Raw genomic sequence first — 23,978 nt, 5'->3', positions numbered from 1 at the left:
CACCCTCTCATTGAAGAGCACCCAATATATCTTTCTTCCAAACCTAAGAAATCATCCGGCCACTGAACTCCCACACACTCAAAAACAACTTAACATTTCAAAAATTTATCTTATAGATTTAAAAGTTATTCTGAATATCTCAAACATAGAACCAAACAAAAGCTGAGTAATTTTTTCAGCCACTACAAGACAAAGAGTGTTCTATTATTTTAGTCAACAAAAAGTTAAAGGGTACACAAAAGAGATCCTCTATCAAACTTTCTTTTCGTTTTTTCCTCTTTGGCCTTTGTTGATATGAGTGAAGCATGCATTATCATGGAATAAAGAAAAAGTTCCACGTATTTTTTTTTATATAAAATATTTTAAGTCTTTGGGATACCACAATCTTTCAAAATTGTTTGTTCCTTCTTTTGTCTTACTCAACTATGCATATTTTGTCCTAAACCCAAAATCCGACACTACTAAATCCAATAGCCAACCTTTCCCCATGTGTATCATTTTAACCTAATCTCATACTACATATTCTCTCATTATATATATATATATATATATATATATATATATATATATATATATATATATATATATATATATATATATATATATATATATATATATATATATATATATATATATATATATATATATATATATAGCTTCTAATGTATATTTCAACTTAGAAAATGGCTACTACTCTTTCTGAAGCATATAGAGATCATCCTCTTCACCTCCATCATATTATTCCATTAGACTTTTCTTCATTTAGAACTTTACCTGATTCACATGCATGGCCTCAATCTAAAGATGATAATGATCATTTAACATCCAATGGATCATGCATACCCATCATTGATCTCAATGATCCTAATGCAATGGAACAAATAGGCCTTGCATGTGAGAAGTGGGGTGCCTTCCAATTGAAGAACCATGGAGTACCCTTAAATTTAATTGAAGAGGTTGAAGAAGAAGCAAAGAAACTCTTTTCTCTTCCTTCTAAAGAGAAAATTAAGGCATTAAGATCGGCCGGCGGCGCAACCGGATACGGCAGAGCTCGAATATCACCGTTCTTCCCTAAATATATGTGGCATGAAGGATTCACAATCATGGGGTCACCGTCTAATGATGTCAAAAAGATCTGGCCTAATGACTACGAATATTTTTGGTAAGTACAAATGTTAATTTCAACATCATGCACTTTCATGCAACGTAAACAATTATATGGTATCATAGAAACATGCTTTTTTAGGAAATTGAAACATGCTTTGATTTAACATTCATGTTTGTTTTTGTTTATATGAATTAATGGATGCCATTAAAATTAATTTGCAATATATGTAATATTGCTTGCAAAAAATTAAAAAAAAAAAAATATTAATAAATAAAATATAAGAGATACTCAAACTCATTATAAAATATAATTATCACTATAAAAAATATAATATATGTTTGTACTAAATGATTGGACAACCAATTTGTTATAGTAGTTTATTAATTCTTTCTCTCCATATAAATAATAAAAGAAAATACTTGTTAATTTTGTCTTTATTCTTATGTATAGTTTATTAATTTTTCAGCCATCACATGATTATTATAAAATAATTTGTAAGAGCTAAGGCTATAGATTTGGATTTGCTTCAAAGTTGTAGGGGAAAATATCCATATTATTATATATTTAGAGTGCTTTCAATCTGAGGTTGAACAACATCTTAGCCACCTAATAAAAGACAAACTAATTCATAAGAAAACACAGCAAAATCACATGCTTTACAATACCTTGATAAAAAGTTAAATCAAGGTTTATTCTCTTTCTAAATCTCTATTTTATTCTATTTAATAAATTTTCAATTTTTTTTGACAATTTGTATACCATATTTTTCTATAAACTTAATTTTGAGTAATAAATTTTCAAAAAATCATTTCACACTTTAATATTAGCTAAAACCAAAAATAATTCTATAAAATTGAATAATTTATTTATTTAAAAAATTTAAGATTATAAGTATTAATGATTTATTTATATTAATATGTATTAATATATTATAAAAAAATGTATTTATTTCACATGCTAAACAACAAAATTGTGTTTTTTTGTGTGTGTAGTGACATAATGGAAGACTATCAAAAGCAAATGAAGACACTAGCAGAGAAAATAACAAACATAATATTCAACATATTAGGAATTTCCAAAGAACAAAACAAATGGGTTGGTTCAAACAACCATTGTGAAGCACTTCAACTAAACTTCTACCCATGTTGTCCAGATCCAAAAAAAGCAATGGGACTAGCTCCACACACAGACACATCACTTTTCACAATCCTCCATCAAAGTCAAACAAGTGGACTTCAAATATTCAAAGAAGGTGTAGGGTATGTTACTGTGGACCCTCATCCAAATACATTAGTTGTTAACACTGGTGACATTCTTCATATATTGTCAAATTCAAGGTTTCGATGTTCTCTTCATCGTGCTGTTGTGAATGATGTTAAGGATAGATATTCTGTGGCTTATTTTTATGGACCTCCGGTTGATTATTTGGTTTCTCCTTTGGTTGTTGATGGTTCTTTGCCACGGTTTCGATCTTTGAGTGTTAAGGATTATATTGGGATTAAAGCCAAGAATTTAGGAGGTGCTTTGTCTTTGATTAGTACTTTACTTGATCACGATGACTAATGTAAATATTTTTTTCTTTCTATTTTGTAAGAAAAATAAAATTTCTTCTAATTTGCATTAGTTAAAATATCACCGCGGCGCTTTCTAAAAAAACATTTGTAAAAGGTTTTATAAACTGTTTTGGGACTGCAAAAACCTTCGCAATAAAACAGTATCAGAATAGATCAATGTTAATATTATTATTTATGATAAAAAATAAATTATTGTTAATTTACAATGCAACGATCCAAATTAATATCACGATATTTCTATTAATAAATATTGTAAAAAAGATTATGCAAACGCAACGTGATTGTGATCGTTATTTAAAATCTCATAGTAAATCACTACAAGAAAAATGTTTTCAGTTAGGGATTAAATACCTCACTAATGTAAAAATTTCCATCACAAACCAATAATTTGTCTTGGATATAACCCATAGCTAATCGGCATCACAAATAAATAGTTAGGGGATAAGTCCCTCACAAAATTGACCAGGGGATAAGCCCCTCGCTAAATGTAACTCATAAAATTCAATCTCATACATAGATGTAGGAGCAGACTAGACTAGTAACACAGACGTGTCAGGTATTTTATGAGGGGATAAACCCCTAAGTAATGCACATGTATTTTGCATTTTGCGAGAGATAAAATCCCTAACTCAGTATGTCAGACATTTGCGAGGGATAAAACCCCTAGCAAATGCATATTCGTTTGTGAGGAGATTAGCCCCTAACTAATGTTTACATATTATATAAAAAATATTATAGTTATATTATTATAATTATAATAATATGATTATAATAAAAATACATATTTTTAAATTTTATGCTATTTTTAAATTTTGTAAAATAAAATTAGTAAATAAAATAATTTATTATTAAAAGTAAAATAAAAAAAAATTATATCCATATCCATCAAATTAAAAATAATTCATGATAAAGATAAAATAAAAGTAAAATTTCAAAATACATATTAAAAGTTTCATACTTTAACAAATTTAATCAACTTTTTCCTCATCCTCATGATCTCCTCCTCCAAAATCTTGATTCATATGTGAGGCCATAAATTGTTTAAATCTATGTGCGCGCTCATTTGCAACGCGAATTGCTTCCTCATACTATGTTGTTTTCCTCATCAATTATTCCTCCATTTCAGTTTGTCTTCTCCTCATTTCTTCCATTTCTGCATTTCTTGTTGTTGCTTCATGTTTTGCCTCGGTCTGCGCCAAATTTCTCACAATTTCTAGCATATTAGCGGTTAATATAAGTGGATGTGATGTTCTTTCTCCATCATCAAGCCTCATTCTGAAACTCCTATCACGCCGCTTGATTGTTTTTGCATACCCTCCGGCACCATACACTCTCTCATTTTTCCTCTTCCCGCTAGCAACATCATACCAAGTCTGAAAATTCAGACAAGGATTAGTAGGATATCTGGATGGCGGTGGAGGTAACTCAGGATTCTCTTATAGAGTAAGGGCAAGTCGTATATTAATATATAATCTATTCTTTTATTAAAATTACATAATATGTTTCTTAAATTTATTTTATAACAATTCTTTTATAAAAATATTTAATATATATTTAATGTTTTCAAAATAAATATATACTTTTTTTTATAAATTTACATACTTCCTAAATATATACTAAAATATAATATGTTTTTTATAAGCTTCAATTCATATTTTCTATAAATATATTACTAAAATATGTTACTTATTATCTAAAAGATATTAAAATATAATCTGTTTTTTAAACTAATCTTACAAATTTATATTAAAAAATATATATAAACAATACTTCTTTTTATATTTATACACTAAAAATAAAAAATATGTTGTTATATATATATATATATATATATATATATATATATATATATATATATATATATATATATATATATATATATATATATAACAACATATACTTAATAATATATAGAAATAAAAATAAAAATACAACACAAATCAATATTTTCGAAATATTATAATATACATATTGTAGAAATATTATAATATAAATACTAAAAAGTCTAGAAAAAAAAATAATATTTTCAAAATATATAGTACTAAATAATATATCATTTTCCAAATAATTTTTTTTTTATCATAACAACATTACACCAAATACAAAACAGATTAATATCAAATACACCTAAAATCTTAAAAAAGAAAAAGTATATGTGTATCTTGTATAAATGAACAATCAGAATCTTGTCCCCATTAATCTGAAGCTCCTTTTTGATGAAGTTTAAAGGATAAATTTATACATGTAACACAAAAAATCAAAACATAATAAATAATTAGTGACAATAAATTATAAATTCAAAGAAATTATAATAAAAAACATTAATGTTTATCTATTTTCATAATGGTATAATATTTGAAAGAAGAAGAAATTGAATGTTAGAGTAATAAGATTTTTTTTTTTTGTGAGAGAGTGAAGAAAAGTGAATGTTTTTGCTGTGAGAGAGAAAAGAGTGGTGGAAGAGAAGAGAAGGAAAATGAGAGAGAAAGTAGGCATCTGTGACTCATTTAATGACGACAGATAGCGAGGGGCGCCCCCACGCAGGTCATAACAGTCATTAATTGCGATGGGCTACCCCTAACAAATTTATGATGTGTATATAGTGGTGCATGAATGTACCGTCTGTGCAATAATTTACAAAGGGTTCCCCCACACAATAATAACATATAATATTTGAGAGGGGTTCCCCTTCAATAATAATGGCGTGTTGCAAACACGTAGTAGCTTTAGCAGTTATACTCATAACACTTTTTTTGGCTGATTTGACTTAACCTTACAATTGGTGAGGGGTATCCCCTCGCTAATTGAACTGATATAATTGGTGAGGGGTTACCCCCTTGCAAATGACTTTATTTGTCATCCCATTTGCTTAAATTTTGGTGTTATTTCTTCTTTGCGAGGGGTGGCCGCTAGCAAAGCCCAATTTCAAAAAAAAATCAAAAAAATCTCACATGTTTGCGAGGGGTCACCCCATGTTCTTATCTTATATAATTTTTTTTTTATATTTTGAGTGTTGCAAGGGGTGTAACCCAAGCAACATTGTTTATTTAATGAGGGGTTTTACCCTTGGCAAAATCCCCTAACTATACAAGATTTTTCTTGTAGTGAATCACTCAATACCGAACTCATGAGAACAATCCTATTTTCAAATGACAATTGATTGACCTTTATGTAAAGCATTCTCCCTTATGTAATTCATGTTTGGAGGATTATGTAAATGTAAGACCTCTTGTCCGGTCTCAATAAAGCATTTCACCCTACGCGACTAATGTTTGGAAAACTGTGTACCGTTAGGTCTATTTAGGACATGCTAGCAAAAGGGGGACATTTTAAACACGATGAAGAGCATAACTCAAAATAAATTCGGACTCTAAGCAACTTCTAGCAAAATGGGAAGAGCTCGCTCCAAACCGATGAGGGTGAGCTACCACAATGTAAGGTCAACTCGACCATTAAAGAGCCAACTAGCCATTATTTCTTGACACTATCGCATAAGAGGAAACAAATAAAGAGACTTTGTGACATATACAACATATTCAAGGCAAGTTAATGGCCATTAATGGAGTAGGCACTGATAGAGGATCACTGACATTAATGTGCATTAACTAGTTTTAAACATTCTGGTCACTGAGATTCATATATATATATATATATATATATATATATATATATATATATATATATATATATATATATATATATATATATATATATATATATATATATATATATATATATATATATATAACTCGTAAGGAAGAAGAGAAGTAATCCATATGCAAATCCTCTAAAGTCCATATGATAGACTCCCTTAAGGACATGCTAACACGAATGGAAGAATTGAAGATAATAAAAATAGGTCCCAAGAGTCACCAGACCACCTAGATATCAACCCCATTAGTTGAGGAAGAGGATAATGACATTGTTTAACTACTTCGAAAGAATGTGGTTCTATTCACATATGCATCATATGTTATGCCCTAAATAGACCCAAACATAGTATGTCGTCATCTAGAAATCAAGCTCGGGTTTAAACCTATTATCTAGTGTCACGCCCTAAATTTTTCCCATAAGTTTATTCACTTGTTAAATGCATCTAGTCCATATACATCATCCTCATAATATGTCCATTTAATTTGGTCATTCAATACTATTTGGATTGAGTTTGGTGAACAGTTTAAGTGTCATTGTGGAGAAAAAAAGATGAATCTTTTGTTGGATTTTATTGATTTTTCCCTTTATGCGGATGCTTTGTCCTACACCATATATCATTAAATTTGTGTTTTTTCCTACACCATATATCATTAAATTCATCGTAATAATCCTCCCATTTGAGAACAAACGTTCTATTAAGTTAGACCATACTTAATTGCTTGTTCCTAATAAGCCTTAACTTGGCATATGCTTTAGTTTGGTACATCCATTTTTGGGTAACTTTGATCTTTGAGTTAACAAATAAGCTTTAAGGTAATTTAGGTTTGTCATTAATATCATTTTCATCTTCCCATACATGTTTATTATGCTTTTGAAAAAATAAGTTTGTTGATTCATTGTCTATAAGGCCTAAAAAAACTCAATTGGATTTAAGCTAATTGGAACTTGATGTCTTGTTTATTAAAACCAAATTCCTATCATCCATTTATCTTTTATGTTAGCATAGTTCACATCCATTGTTTTTTTATGTGACTAAAGAGTAAGTGATTCAATTTCAATTGAAGTTTGTTCATGTTATATGTAAACAAGAAATTACCTTCACAACATGACATTATCAACATCACCTCATCCATCACATCAACAACAAAAAATGAAATTACACAAAAGAAAAAAAAAGAGATTTAAGTTGAACAAGTTCATTACACCAAGGTCACAATTTTCTACATTGCAATGCATCAACATTAATGTTACAATATACAACCATCATTATCTTCCCTTAAACATACATACAAAATTGGAGAAAAGAGAGAAAATAATGTGAATAAAGCCTTTGCTTATCACATTTGAAGTATCATGAATTACAACTTGCATATCACATACACCATCTAAATCATACATGCTATCCCATTATAATATCAAATTTAAGAATAAACAAAATGCAAAGAAAGAAAAGTTGCTCCAAGAATTTGTGAAACGCGTGAAGTCACACACCAACATACATCCACGCATATGACTACACAACATCCATGGCCTTAATTCTCCACCATACATCATCACTCACGCCCAACTCACTTTAACAAAATCACACTTTTTATCACGGAATAAACTCCCACACTCTCACACAGATCATTGACTCACCCAAGTTCCCCTATATAAACAGCCTCCATATTCAATCTCAATACACATAAATACCCCAATAAAAATCTGCAAAAAATCTTTCTAATCCCTACACTAACTCCATACAACCTTGAGCAAACTCCTACACAAATCAACCCAGACAGAAGGAGAAGAAGGAAAAAGACTTTAAAGAGGAATAAGAGTAGCATAAAAAGAAGAAGAAGGACAAATTTTGATTACCTGAAGGTTGGACGGTTTCCAGAGCTCTCACCGGAATCCCAAATTCCGCGAGGTTACTTTACTTTCTTTTTATGTTATTTCTCTTTTGTTTTCTTGCATACTGTTGCATCTCGAAAAATACGACTTTACGAGCGCATCGCACACTCGTAAATGACTAACAGAGTCGCTGTTGAATTTTTTTTATTCCTAAGGAAAGTGGATATAACGATAAAACCATAAGGGAAAAAGGACAAGATGGTCATCGCAACCAAATACGGTTTCGAGAGTCGGTTATGCGAGGGGAATGTATTATCACCCCTCACATCCGTTGTACTCAACATGAACCTCCTATAGTTTTAGGGTTAAAGTGTTTGGCTAAAGAATGCTTTCAATTATTTATTCTATTTATTATAATATTTACAAAAGGGAGTTATTACATAAGAAAAGGAAAAACACTAGGTTTTTAATTACTGTGGTCGCCAAAGTTTCAAAATCTTGTGCCTACGTATTCTCATGTGCAATGAGAAAATCATAACATCGTAGTTTGGTAAAAAAAAAAGTGTTTGTTGGTTTATTTTAGAGAATAGGGTTCAATTCATATTCTTGCGTTTAAACATTGACCTTTATGCTCATAGGATGGAGGTTGAAGTGCTTGTTTGTATTTCGCGTGAAATGACCTAAACTATTGTGTTTGTGAAAGGAGTTTGAATTAAGTGCGCAAGGGTACAAAAGATACTTGATGATTTTATGTTAATTTTAATTGCTCTGAATTTGAATGACCAATCGATACGACGCACACCAACCAATTGATTACTCGAGGACATTGTGGAGGTTCACTCACTCGTCCAATTATTTGTAAAAAAAAGGTTAAATTAATTTGATTTTTAAAATGGTTATATACAAGATTATATACATGCTGAGAAAATTTTTATTCTTGTTATTTTGAATTAAATGGATCAAGGATTTTTTTTTATATTTATATTAATCATAATTTTAAATAACTAAGCAAAAAAATAGTAAAAAAAACTAAAATAATTAAAAGGGTTAATTAACATATTTTTGATTTTTTGCAAGGTCCATCTTATTACACAAACCCTAAAAAAAGAGGGATATCCTCCGTTCTCCACTCTCAATGGGGAGAAAAAATATCTCTCCTCAATCAAGCCTCTGGTTCACGATTCCACAGAAAATAGAAAAACTTTCCTTTTAAACTCTCCTGAAACGTACCCTCTCTCTTGCATCAAACATCATCATCTTCTTCTTCAACTCTCTCTCTCTCTCTCTCAAGTTCAAATACCTTCCCCACTATGCTCATTCAGACTCTCTTTCTTTTCAACCTTGGCCGAATTTCTCATGAAGAACAAAGGACATCAAAGCTCTCGCCTTTTATTTTCATGGTTCACGACTAAGTTTCTCCATTGATGCAACTTAGTTTTAACTTTTCAAAGAAAAGATGGATTCAAGTTTAGAATTGAAAATATCGGTGGTGCAGACTCTCTCTCTCTCTCTCTCTCTCTCTCTCTCTCTCTCACACACACACACACACACACACACACACACACACACACACACACACACACAAGTTCGAATACCTTCCCCACTATGCTTATTCAGACTCTCTTTCTTTTCAACCTTGGCCTAATTTCTCATGAAGAACAAAGGACGTCAAAGCTTCCGCCTTTTATTTTAATGGTTCACGACTAAGTTTCTCCATTGATGCAACTTAGTTTTAACTTTTCAAAGAAAAGATGGATTCAAGTTTAGAGCTGAAAATATCGGTGGTGCAGACTTGTTTTAACTCAAACTCGGATTGAAATCCAACTCGGGTCAGGTTTGGTTTTGATTTGATTCTGTTTTGGGTTCCTTACTTGACTTCGTTAGGTTTTTGTTTTTGTTTTTTTATCGTGTTAGGTTTATTTATCTCTTTTTTTACTCGGTTCAACATTGGTCTTGGATTGGAATTTTTTTATAAATAAATTCAAAAATGGCGAATATCAAGAACGTATATAAATCATTTATGTTTGTGTTTATTTTGCAGAGACTAGCAATGAAATTAAATACGGGAAAATTCACAATATATGCATAATAATCAAGTTAAAACTAAAAAAAATAGAACCTAACCTGGAATAACAATTAAATACAACGAAGAGGAAAATGGGAAAAAGAAAAAGAAAAAAGATTTATAAATTTTAAAAGTTAAAACTAAAATAAAATAAAAATTAACAATAAATGACTGATTAAAATAGAATAATAAAACAAAAGACTAATTTAATATAACAAATATTAATTAGTAATAATATAATAATAAAAAAGAAATGAAAAGGACAACGACTAGATTCTAATCCGTGACTTTAAACTTAATTTCCTTACTTAATTACCAACTGAGTTAACTCACACTTTTGATTATATTTTTCTTTATAAAAACAAATAAAAGACATGAGGGCAAAATTTAGGATACAACAGTTTCTCCTATTTAATTACCTTCAATCCGAGAGTATGCGTGAGGACAATCTTCATGTTATTGTGGTGGAAAATAATTAAATACGAAAGGATCCAAAAAAATTGTTCATGGAAAAGAACAATAGCATAAAACATATTAGTCAGGAAAAAATAAGAGATTGAAACATAAAAGGGAGATCGTCGCCTGATCGCTCGACTGTGTGAGTCGAGAATGGGGTACAAACTGCAAGTGCACAGTTCTATCGCGTAGTTTTAAAAGATATCGATCCCACAGGGACTTATGAATCGATATACCGTTATCTAAGGTTACTTCGTAAAGCTAAGGTGAATAATGGTTGATTGTTTGGGGGCAAAGCTAAAAACTAAACTAAGATCTAGATTAAATATTAATAAAGCGGATATCGGTATGTAGTTCGTCGTAATTAGGGAATCAATTCTTTGTCGGTTTCTTGGTTTTAAAATAAATCGTTTCAGTTAACTTTATTGATTAAAGGTTTTATCTCAAACTCTCGCTCTGTTGAATAAACCATGATTTTATGTTAATGTAGCTGTCACTTATAATTAAGTCAAAAACCATTTTTTGAAAGCAATAAAGTTACAGAAACTCTTTTTAAGAAAACACTGACCGTTTTAAACACCCTTATCTCAAACTCTCGCTCTGTTGACTTAGGTTATACAATTAAACTCGAATGCTTAACTCTCGTCCTCACATTCAATCTTTAAAAATACTTTTTTGGAAAAGACCAGAATTTAATTAACTCTAAAACTTGCTCTCGCCCTGATCTAGAGTTAATGCCTAATTTACACTGTCCAGTTAAAACCTCAAACTCTCGCTCTATTGATTTTAACTTCTTTATGTTTTTTACTTTTGTAAAAAACCTTGTTATTAAACCTGTAAATTGAGACCGTAAAAAGATTGATTTTAATTTTAAATTTAATTAGACCGACTTAGTCTTGATCCCTTATTCCGCTTACTTTACATACCGATATCTAGGCGAATTAGCCAGACATGCTAAACAAACAAAAATACATATCATGCATAAACAGACTCATCCCAGGCAGATAATATAAATAAATAATAAAACAAAGCATTAAATAATGATTAAAGAACCTGAATGCATTAAACAATAGTCTTGAACACTCCACCACAAGCCGGTAGGATTTGTTCTTGGATTCTTCGATTAAACAATAAATTAAACCAAGGAAATAAAAACTAGATTCTAACGTAAGGTTAGATCCGGTAAAAAGTTACACAATAGTTTCCGGTGTAGAAACTATTGTGCGAAAAGAATTAATTAAATGCTAAAAAAGAAAGTATAAATTGCAAGGGAAATAGTGTAGAACTTGTAAAAAATAAATAAAGAAACAATAGTGAAATTGCTGGAAAAGAAAATAAGCAAAAGCGGAAAGCGGCAAAGGAAAAAATTGGAAAAGCTTCGGAGAGCCCCTTTAGGTTTTAAAAGTGGCTATTTATATTGGTGTCATTAAGTAACTGCCTGCTGCCAAAAGGTCTTCAACGTGGCTAATTGCATGGCGTGGATATAGGGCCTAACACTCCTCAACGTCTCTTCAAGTCTCTGAGGCGTTACTTGCGCCCAAAAAGTAGGGGAATGGTGTGACGTTCGTCACACCATGTGTGACGTTCGTCACAAGGCTGTTTTGCGTGACGCTCGTCACGCCCTCTGTGACGTCCGTCACAGGCACAGCATTTGTGTCTTGCGCTTTGGGCTGGGCTTTGGCATTTGGTTCTTTTTCTCTCCTTTTTGCACCTCCTTTTCTTCCATTTTTACTTGTGCTTCAAAATAAACCACCTGAGGCAAATAGGAAGAAAATACCACATAGTATCTTATAAAATGAAGTGAACTGAAATAAATAGTCATAGAATTTAATGGAATTAAGTCCTAAAATATGATATAATTTCGTGTTATCAAACTCCCCCATACTTAGATCCTTGCTTGTCCTCAAGCAAAATTCAGTATAGAACTCGTTTTAAAAATTTAGCCAGATGAAATTTCAAAATACACATCAATTCGTAATAGGTTGCAAGTGGATTTTGTTTAGAAGCAACTTGAGTTAAATCTTGATATCAACAACCACCGTCACAACCTAGACAACCCCACCTTACGCAGATCAGTTCAAGTACACTATGATAGCTATCCTAGTTCCTTTACTCTTATTTCACCCGTTTTCATTCTAGCGAAATCACATTAAGCCCTTTATCTTTTCGCGCACATAGTGGAGTAACCGGTTAGTGATTATGATTCCCTTTTAGCTGGAAGTTCTGGTACATAAGTCGGATAACTTCGTTATTCAGTCCATTGCAAATTGCGGGGGATCGAACCGTAGTCCGCCCTACCAAGTTCAGTACCAGATACCTGCTGAACCAACTCATATTGGATCTTTCATATTATGCTTTTGTATGATCTGCAACCTTTAGATTAAATGATCTGGTAAGGATCACCTAACTTAATTAGTGCATTTCCTGATATATATTTTTTTTTATTTTTTTTTTATGTTACTTTGGGAATCATCCACTTATATTCATCGGCTCTCCACGTAGTTTGCTATTAAGATGGTGCTGACTTCTCGTATAAACTACTTGGGGTTACTATAAAACTAAAAGTTCAAGGAATTGGTATAATAGGTACTTATCCTGATCTAACGTGTTGGGTTCGTTTAGAGTGTTTGGCGGTAGTAGTCTTTGTCTTGATTCGACTCAAGATCGATAAGATGAGCAACCTTTATACTTACTGGGTGTTGAGTTTTTGTTATGGCTCAAGAAAATTGAGGGGAATAGATAATACGAAATTTATTCACACTCGGGACTTAACTTAAAATAATAGATTTTTTTTTTATATAATTATTAAAATAACAATGGAGGGAAAGGTACATACTTGAAAAATGAAAATAGAAAGAACATGGTTTCCCCCCCATACTTAAACTAAACATTGTCCCCAATGTTTTAAGGAAATGAAATACAATATGGAAAGGAAAAAGAAACTACAACTAAGGTTGTCTTCCGCCTCTGGTTCTTGGACCTGGTGGTCTCTGACGTAAGTCTAAGTTGTCAAACCTGCTGAACAACTCAGTAAACCGCTGGTCGGTTATGGCATTCCTAGCATCCTGTTGTTGTTGCATTTGATGCATCATCTGCATCATCTCGACATTCTGTGTCTGCATACCCTCAATAGCATCCATGATGTCGTCGTTGGTTGCAGGCCTTCTTCGTCGACGACGTTGGGAGGATGGGCCAGTTGCATTGCCGGAAGGGTTGAGCGGGACTGACTGTTGTGTAGGCGGATGATCACCTTGCTCCATTGCTTCAAACTCGTCTGTGTGCGGGTTTGTTTGTGAAGGCTCGGTGGCTTCGGGAGCGTTTAGATCATAGAGGTGGCGGTCGGGGTTTGTGACATCAGTTAGGGTGATATTTGGTAGAACAATGCTTGGGACTGCCTGGTTGTTCACCATAAGATAATATCCTCCGCCTACTCTGTTCTTAATCAGGCGGCTGGATCGACAGTAGCTGATATCCATAGATAGGGGAGGTAGAGATTCTAAAGTTTGGAGTTTATCCCCTAGGTTTAGACCAAGTGCTATGGTGGTGATTAATCCACCAATTATAAAAGGTTGCCGGCCTCTAGCACATAAGGTGCGGATATGATGAAATAGAAAGGAGGCGGCGTTTACCTTAGTGTCCGGTTCGAAGACGCACTGGAGGAAGAATAGCTCCTTTGAGTTGACCTTGCTGTTGTTTGGTCTTCCAAAAACTGTGTTTTGCAGGATGCGGATAAAGTACCGGATAGTGGGGTTATGTATATGGGAAAGAAGGAGCTCTTCCCAGTTGTAGGTATCTACACCGGAAATTTTCTTGAAAAGGCCGAAGACGTCAACTGTGTTCCAGTTTGAGTTTGGAGGGATTCTGGGGTGTAGCAGACCTTCTATGGGAAATTGTAGCATGGTACTCAATTGGTTTTGGGTTAAGGTGTACTCGGTGTTAAACATACGGAAGGTTGCGGTACCGGTTAAAAATTCGTCTTCACCGGCGGGAGTGGTGTAGTCGTATGAACTTAAGAATTCTAAGGTTAGGGATGGGTAGGTGGGTTGATTATGAGTGCAAAGGAAGGTTAAGTTGGCTTGACAGAGCATCCATTCGATACCTTGGAGTAATCCTAATTGTTGTAAACAAGTTAAATCGGGGTACCTGGTGGAAACGACGCCTCGCTGTTGGAAACGCTCGAGTTGCTCTCTTTGATAATTTTCATCTTCGGATCGGAAGATGATATTTCCGAAATTGTGATGAATGAATTTTGGAGGGGTGATTTGGAAAGAAAAGAAATGTATTTGATAGGAGAGAATGGTTTGTGGTGAATGAAGGAAGGTTTGGTGGGTATTTATAGGAGAAGAATTTGGAAGTTGGAAAGAAAAAGTGGTTGAAAAGTAATTAAGTGTGGTTGAATGGAAATTAATGGGGAAGGTAAAAAGTAAAAAGGTGTAACGTTCGTCTCCAACGGCTCCTTAACGTTCCCTAGTCTGAAGGGTGTTACGCTCGTCACAGGGGTGTGACGTTCGTAACGGGCACTTGGCGTGCCGTCCGTTATGGATTGTGTGACGCTCGTCACACATTCCTTTTTGGCAAGGCTTCAGTAACGTTTCACAGAATCACTTTGGTAATGGATTTATAAAAAAAAAAAATTTTGTTTTTGTTTTGCTTATGATTGATTTATTCTGCAATTTAATTTATCGTGCACGCTTATTCTACTTTGTATAATAATAAGTCATAGGTAGCAACAGTAGAGCATAATAGCTATTGCATAATAAAATTAAATAAACAGCTTCAATAAAATGATCATAATGTAATACAGGAAAGGAAAACAATGAAATGAAAGAGAAATAAATGTGAACATGAATTCAAATAACATTAATAAATAATCTAACTTAAAACTAAATAACTTAGAAAAATAACTAAATTCTATCCATCTGCACGATCTCTGGCCGGAGGAGCAAAAGAGTTAACACGATGTAGCAACTCGTGAAACTGATCTGTCATACTGCTCATGTATCCTAGAACTTCGTGTCTCATGTCAGTAAATTCTCCTCTGAGGGCGTCTTGTTCTGACATCAAAGCTTCAATGGCGGTGTTATAATCAGTTCCGGGCATATGATGCCGGAGGTCGGATATGGCTGATTCTTCGGTCTGAACAGGCTGAGGAGGAGGGTCAATATCATAATAGCCGGATGGTGTCTGAGGGTCAGATTCAGCATGAGGGATCTGGTCATCATAAGTCTCATAGTCATCACAAATCTCATAGTCCTGGATGGATTCAGTGGATCTAGCAGGAGTAGGGGTTTCATTCAGGTTGTAGAGCCAGTTACTGCGGTTATGAATGCTAGTCCTAGGATCGGGCATGGTGAATAGGCAAAGAACCTGGTTATCAATAATAAGCTCAAACTCGTCAGACCCTAGGTTTGCTATAAACATAGTGTTGAAGAGGAAGGGTATACTCATAGTAGTAATGCCACAAAAAGGGCTTAGGTCAAGCATAGGCTGACGTAATCCAATAGCATTACCTATCATAGTTATCAAACCGCCTATTCTAATGGGTGCTCGCTCATCCTGGATAAGGTGGTCCAAATTAGCTAACATAAAAGTGGCACCGTTTACTGGACGGTTCTGGGAAGCACAAAATATGATGAAGAGTTCATCACGTGAAACTGAAGTACTATTTGGCTTCTTCCCAAATAAAGTGTGGGTCAGGATCTTATGGAAATAGCGAAAGGCCGGGTTGTGTATGTTTCCAGAGAGAAACTCATGTTCTTCGGGCTCAGCATTTCCAGTCAGCTTACCCCAAAAGTGTTCAAGTTCTCTATGTTCAAAAAGTTCTTCCTGGCTTACTGTGAATGTGTCAAAGGAGGTAGGAAAACCCAAAAGGTTGGTAAAGTCTCTAATATTAAATTGGTACTCCATGTTGAACATTCTGAACTGGCTAAAACCTCTTCTAATTCCTTTTCCATGGCTGGGTAGATAGATTAATGAGCTAAGGAATTCTAGTGTGAGTCTCCGGTAGGTGGTGAAATGTCTCAGGATAGGGGATGTCTCCCATCCTATCTGGTTCAGCAAATACAGGACACTTTGTCTCAGTCCAAGGGCAGTCATAGCCCAATCATCAGCATATAAACTAGGTAGCATCTCTCTAGTGGCTAGTTCTTCAAACTTTTGTTTCTGAGCCATTCCTCTGAATTTGATACCCATACGATCAAAATGTCCCATCTGGTTAGTGTTAGCTAGAGAAAAGAAAACATGAGTTTTAGTCAGGATTTGGCCAAATGCCGAAAGAAGAAAAAAATTATTATTATATTTTTTTTTCTTTTGAATTAAAATAAATCAGGAATGAATACTAAACAGAAATTAAAAGAATAATTGAGGAAAAAAGATAGGAAAATGATAATAATAGAATAAGAAAATAATAAAATAATTGTGGGTTGTCTCCCACTAAGCGCTTTGTTTAAATGTCGCAAGCTCGACAAAGAAACTGTTAAATATAATCTATAGGTCCTGGGGGCATTTCGTCTAAGTGTAGGATTTGCGAATCTCCATTGGTTTCCGCATAATGATAGTGTTTTAGACGTTGCCCGTTTACGGTAAACGGTTCTGTGGATTTGCCTTTAATTTCTATTGCTCCACTGGGAAAGATGTTAGTGATATGAAAAGGTCCTGACCATCTGGATCGTAGTTTTCCCGGGAATAACTTTAGTCTAGAGTTAAATAAAAGGACTGCGTCGCCTTGCTTGAAGATTTTCCTTGATATACGCTTGTCATGCCATTGTTTTGTTCTTTCTTTATAGATTCTGGCATTTTCATAGGCGTCTCTTCTGAGTTCTTCTAATTCGTTTATGTCAAGGATTCTCTTTTCACCGGCGGCTTTATAGTTTAGATTCAGATTTCTAATAGCCCAATAGGCTTTATGTTCTAATTCTACCGGGAGGTGACAGGATTTTCCATAAATGAGCTTAAATGGGGTCGTCCCTATGGGGGTTTTATAAGCAGTTCGGTATGCCCACAAAGCTTCTGGTAATTTCAATGACCAATCTTTCCTTGAAGTGGCGACCGTATTTTCTAGTATTTGCTTGATTTCTCTGTTAGATACTTCCACTTGTCCACTGGTCTGAGGGTGGTAAGGTGTCGCTATCCTATGTCTCACTCCATATTTAAATAATAATTTTTCGAGTACCTTGGATATAAAGTGCGATCCACCATCACTGACTACTATTCTTGGGATGCCAAATCTCGGAAATATTATATTCTTAAAGAGTCTAGTTACTACTCGGGTGTCGTTTGTTGGGGAGGCTACAACTTCAATCCATTTTGATACGTAGTCAACTGCCATGAGTATGTATTTGTTACCGAAAGAGGATGGAAAAGGTCCCATGAAGTCTATTCCCCACACGTCGAAGATCTCTACTTCCAAAATACCTTTTTGTGGCATCTCGTCACGTCTAGATATGTTTCCCGTGCGTTGACATCTGTCACATTCCTTAATAGCCGCATGTACGTCCTTCCATATAGTTGGCCAATAAAAGCCGGCTTGTAGGATTTTAGAGCAGGTCTTGGATGTACTTGTATGTCCACCATAAGGAGCGGAGTGGCAGTGTTGGATTATATTTTCTACCTCTTCTTCGGGTATACATCGACGGAAAATACCATCGGGGCCTCTTTTGAAAAGTAAGGGATCATCCCAGTAATAGTGTTTTATGTCGTAGAAGAATCGTTTCTTCTGCTGGTAAGATAAAGTAGGTGGAACTATTCCGGCAGCTAAATAATTGACGAGATCAGCGTACCATGGTGTGACAGATATAGCTAAGGTGGTTTCTACTTGCATGTCGGAGTTGTTTTCTTCCAAAGTAGCTATAAGTTTATCATACGAGAAATCATCATTAATTGATGTTCTTTCCGGTTCAAGGTTCTCAAGTCTAGAGAGGTGGTCTGCTACTACGTTTTCAGTTCCTTTCTTGTCCTTGATTTCTAAGTCGAATTCTTGTAGCAACAAGATCCATCTTAGGAGTCTAGGTTTAGCATCTTTTTTTGTTAAAAGGTACTTGATAGCAGCGTGATCAGTGTAAACTATTATTTTAGCTCCAACCAAGTAAGAACGAAATTTATCTAGCGCAAATACCACTGCTAGGAGTTCTTTCTCGGTAGTGGCGTAATTCATTTGCGCTTCATCCAGGGTTCTGCTTGCGTAATATATAACGTGAAGCTTTTTATCCTTTCGTTGTCCTAAAACAACACCTACAGCATAATCACTGGCATCACACATTATTTCGAAAGGTTCATTCCAGTCTGGTGTCTGCATTATGGGTGCTGAGATCAATGCTTGCTTAAGCGTTTGAAATGCTTTTAAACAGTTATCGTCGAATATGAATTCAGCATCTTTCATCAATAGTCCGGTTAAAGGTTTAGTTATCTTAGAGAAGTCTTTGATGAATCGTCGGTAAAAACCGGCGTGTCCTAAAAAACTTCGTACTTCTCTCACGGTTCTTGGGGGTTGAAGATTTCCGATTACCTCTATTTTGGCTTTGTCTACTTCAATTCCTCTGTTCGAGATGATGTGTCCTAAAACAATTCCTTCTTGTACCATAAAGTGGCACTTTTCCCAGTTAAGTACTAAGTTTACTTTTACACATCGCTCAAGAACTCTTTCTAGGTTTTCAAGGCATTCTTCGAAACTTTGTTCGTATACGGAAAAGTCATCCATAAATACTTCCATGATGTTTTCGAGAAAGTCGGCGAAAATTGCCATCATGCATCTTTGAAAGGTTGCAGGAGCATTACACAGACCAAACGGCATTCGTCTATAAGCGAAGGTACCAAAAGGGCACGTGAACGTTGTCTTTTCTTGGTCATCAGGGTGAATTGGTATTTGAAAGAAGCCTGAATAACCGTCTAGATAACAGAAATGTGAATGTTTTGCTAATCGTTCTAACATTTGGTCAATGAATGGTAAAGGGAAATGATCTTTTCGGGTTGCTTTGTTTAGTTTCCTATAGTCAATGCACATTCTCCATCCCGATTCGATTCGTTTAGTTATAGTTTCCCCTTTTTCGTTTTCAATAACGGTTATGCCTCCTTTCTTTGGTACTACGTGTACAGGACTAACCCATTTGCTATCAGATATAGGATATATAATACCCGCTTCCAATAACTTGGTTATTTCCTTCTTTACTACCTCACTCAGGATCGGATTTAGTCTTCTCTGGTGTTCCCTAGAGGTTTTACAGTCTTCTTCTAACATGATGCGGTGCATACAAATAGAAGGACTTATTCCTTTAAGATCGGTGATGTGGTACCCTAGTGCGGTCGGATACTTCCTTAAGATATGTAGGAGTTTTTCTGTTTCGAGTCTTCCTAGGTCTGCATTAACTATCACAGGTCGTTCAAGTTCTAAGTCTAGGAATTCATATCTCAGGTTCTTGGGAAGTGTTTTCAGGTCAGGGGTTGGTTTGTTAAGACATTGCGTGGGGTCCGGTGTTATTGCTAAACATTGGTTAGATCTGTCTTCTACAAGGCAGTCAGATGATTTGTCTTCTTCTAACTCTGCTTCTCTTATGCATTCATCGATGATATCCATGAAGTAACATGTATCTTCTATTGCAGGTACTTTCAAGAATTGGGAAAGAATGAACTCAATTTTCTCTTCACCTACTTCGAAGGTGAGTCGTCCTCGTTTTACGTCTATGATTGCACCGGCAGTTGCTAAGAATGGTCTTCCCAGTATAATGGGTGTAATATCATCTTCTCTAATGTCCATAATTGTAAAATCAGTGGGAATGTAGAATTGACCTATGCGTACGGGAACGTTTTCAAGGATTCCTACAGGATATTTGATGGAACGATCTGCTAGTTGCACAAACATTTTGGTTGGTCTTAATTCTCCCATTTCCAGTTTCTTACATATGGATAAAGGCATAACGCTAATTCCGGCTCCTAAATCGCATAAGGCTTTGTCGATGACAAATTTTCCTATGTGACAGGGTATAGAGAAACTACCCGGATCCTTGAGTTTAGGGGGCATGTTTTGGATTATAGCGCTACATTCGGCAGGGAGTGTAACGGTTTCGCTATCTTCAAGTTTCCTCTTATTAGAAAGAATTTCTTTTAAGAATTTAGCATATGAGGGCATCTGCGTAATAGCTTCGGTGAACGGAATTGTAACGTTTAATTGTTTAAGGAGATCAACAAATTTTCTAAATTGGCCCGCATCTTTGGTTTTAACAAGCCTTTGAGGGTAAGGGATAGGTGGTTTGTAAGGTGGTGGAGGTACATAAGGTTCCTTCTTTTCTAGGGTTTCCTTATTACTCTCTTCCTTTTCCTTAGGTTCACTTTCCTCAGTTGATTTCTTAGGGTTTTGGTTTTCTATCCTTGGATCAGACGGTCCTTCCACTTCCGTTCCACTTCTTAATATAATTGCATGAGCGTGGCTTCTCGGGTTAGGTTGGGGCTGTCCAGGGAATGTACCAGTTGGGGCAGCAGTAGGTGCTTGTTGTTGGGCTACTTGTGATATTTGTGTTTCCAGCATTTTGTTATGGGTAGCCAAGGCATCTACTTTGCTTGCTAGTTGTTTAAGTTGTTCGCCAGTGTGTACATTCTGGTTTAAGAAATCTTTATTGGTTTGTTGTTGGGAAGCTATAAAGTTTTCCATCATGATTTCCAAGTTGGATTTCCTAGGGGCGTTATTGTTAGGCATGGATGGGTTCGGTTTCTGATATCCCGGAGGTATAGCTGGGGCTTGATTTGGGGACTGTCCAGGTGCGTACAAAGCGTTATTACTCTTATATGAAAAGTTTGGATGGTTCTTCCAATTTGAGTTATAGGTGTTCGAATAAGGGCTTCCTTGAGCATAGTTTACTTGCTCTGCTTGGATTCCTGTCAAGAGTTGACAATCCGTAGAAGTGTGGCCTTGGATTCCACAGACCTCACAATTCTGAGTTATAGCAACCACGACGGCTGGAGGTGATACGTTTAAACTTTCAATTTTTTGGACCAAAGCATCCACTTTTGGGTTAACGTGATCAAGGTTACTTATCTCGTACATGCCAGTTTTCGTTTGAGGTTTTTCCACCGTTGTTCGTTCGGTTCCCCACTGATAGTGGTTTTGGGCCATGCTCTCGATAAGCTGGTAAGCATCAGCATAAGGTTTGTTCATTAATGCACCACCTGCAGCGGCGTCTATTGTTAACCTTGTGTTGTATAAGAGACCATTATAAAATGTGTGAATTACTAACCAGTCTTCCAAACCATGGTGTGGGCAAAGTCTCATCATGTCTTTGTATCTTTCCCATGCTTCGAAAAGAGACTCGTTGTCTTTCTGTTTAAATTCGTTTATCTGGGCTCTTAACATAGCTGTTTTGCTTGGCGGAAAGTATCGGGCAAGAAAAACTTTCTTCAACTCGTTCCATGTGGTGACTGAGTTGGAAGGGAGAGATTGAAGCCATCTTCTAGCGCTATCTCTTAATGAGAAAGGAAAAAGACGAAGTCGAATTGCCTCTGAAGTGACACCATTAGCTTTAACAGTATCAGCGTATTGGACAAATACGGATAAATGAAGGTTTGGATCCTCGGTAGGATTTCCAGAGAATTGGTTCTGTTGCACAGCCTGCAACAGCGAAGGTTTAAGTTCGAAGTTGTTTGCTTCGATTGCGGGCAGAGCAATACTTGAATGCGGCTCATCTTGCGATGGAGCGGCGTAATCTCTAAGAGCACGAGCTGGTTCTGCCATCTCGGTTATCGAAGGAAAAAGGTTTTTGAAATCAGGAAGTTCTACAGGAGGGAGATTGTTTGCAGCACGATATTCCTGAATTCGTCGTAAGACTCGGAGATATAGTTCGATATCGTTGATTCGTAAATAGAGCGGTTCGCCTTGTGAGCGAGTGCGTGGCATACAAATCAACGAAAGAAAGAAATAGAAGAAAAAGAAACCTTAGTCTCTACAGTGTAACGGAAGAGTTACGATATCGATTAAATAAAAGTCCCCGGCAACGGCGCCAAAAACTTGATCGCTCGACTGTGTGAGTCGAGAATGGGGTACAAACTGCAAGTGCACAGTTCTATCGCGTAGTTTTAAAAGATATCGATCCCACAGGGACTTATGAATCGATATACCGTTATCTAAGGTTACTTCGTAAAGCTAAGGTGAATAATGGTTGATTGTTTGGGGCAAAGCTAAAAACTAAACTAAGATCTAGATTAAATATTAATAAAGCGGATATCGGTATGTAGTTCGTCGTAATTAGGGAATCAATTCTTTGTCGGTTTCTTGGTTTTAAAATAAATCGTTTCAGTTAACTTTATTGATTAAAGGTTTTATCTCAAACTCTCGCTCTGTTGAATAAACCATGATTTTATGTTAATGTAGCTGTCACTTATAATTAAGTCAAAAACCATTTTTTGAAAGCAATAAAGTTACAGAAACTCTTTTTAAGAAAACACTGACCGTTTTAAACACCCTTATCTCAAACTCTCGCTCTGTTGACTTAGGTTATACAATTAAACTCGAATGCTTAACTCTCGTCCTCACATTCAATCTTTAAAAATACTTTTTGGAAAAGACCAGAATTTAATTAACTCTAAAACTTGCTCTCGCCCTGATCTAGAGTTAATGCCTAATTTACACTGTCCAGTTAAAACCTCAAACTCTCGCTCTATTGATTTTAACTTCTTTATGTTTTTTTACTTTTGTAAAAAACCTTGTTATTAAACCTGTAAATTGAGACCGTAAAAAGATTGATTTTAATTTTAAATTTAATTAGACTGACTTAGTCTTGATCCCTTATTCCGCTTACTTTACATACCGATATCTAGGCGAATTAGCCAGACATGCTAAACAAACAAAAATACATATCATGCATAAACAGACTCATCCCAGGCAGATAATATAAATAAATAATAAAACAAAGCATTAAATAATGATTAAAGAACCTGAATGCATTAAACAATAGTCTTGAACACTCCACCACAAGCCGGTAGGATTTGTTCTTGGATTCTTCGATTAAACAATAAATTAAACCAAGGAAATAAAAACTAGATTCTAACGTAAGGTTAGATCCGGTAAAAAGTTACACAATAGTTTCCGGTGTAGAAACTATTGTGCGAAAAGAATTAATTAAATGCTAAAAAGGAAAGTATAAATTGCAAGGGAAATAGTGTAGAACTTGTAAAAAATAAATAAAGAAACAATACTGAAATTGCTGGAAAAGAAAATAAGCAAAAGCGAAAAGCGGCAAAGGAAAAAATTGGAAAAGCTTCGGAGAGCCCCTTTAGGTTTTAAAAGTGGCTATTTATATTGGTGTCA

At 34.8% G+C, this 23,978-nt stretch overlaps 1 protein-coding gene and 1 pseudogene across 1 annotated transcript; both read left to right on the top strand.

Moving 5' to 3' along the window:
• Nucleotides 1-627: 627 nt before the first annotated feature.
• Nucleotides 628-2,676, top strand: LOC127097843 (gibberellin 3-beta-dioxygenase 1-like). The gene is made up of 2 exons (XM_051036329.1): nucleotides 628-1,162; nucleotides 2,101-2,676. Exons 1-2 carry the CDS (start codon nucleotides 684-686, stop codon nucleotides 2,669-2,671), a joined length of 1,050 nt encoding a protein of 349 aa, XP_050892286.1. The 5' UTR covers nucleotides 628-683; the 3' UTR covers nucleotides 2,672-2,676.
• A 19,245-nt stretch (nucleotides 2,677-21,921) lies between these two features.
• Nucleotides 21,922-22,021, top strand: LOC127099148 (uncharacterized; annotated as a pseudogene).
• The last annotated feature ends 1,957 nt before the right edge of the window (nucleotides 22,022-23,978 follow it).

This window comes from Lathyrus oleraceus, chromosome 6 (assembly GCF_024323335.1).
Source record: "Lathyrus oleraceus cultivar Zhongwan6 chromosome 6, CAAS_Psat_ZW6_1.0, whole genome shotgun sequence".
In the NCBI taxonomy this organism is placed as follows: Eukaryota; Viridiplantae; Streptophyta; class Magnoliopsida; order Fabales; family Fabaceae; genus Lathyrus; species Lathyrus oleraceus.
The sequence above is the reverse complement of the archived record's forward strand: the minus strand, read 5'-3'. Positions and strand labels throughout refer to the sequence as shown.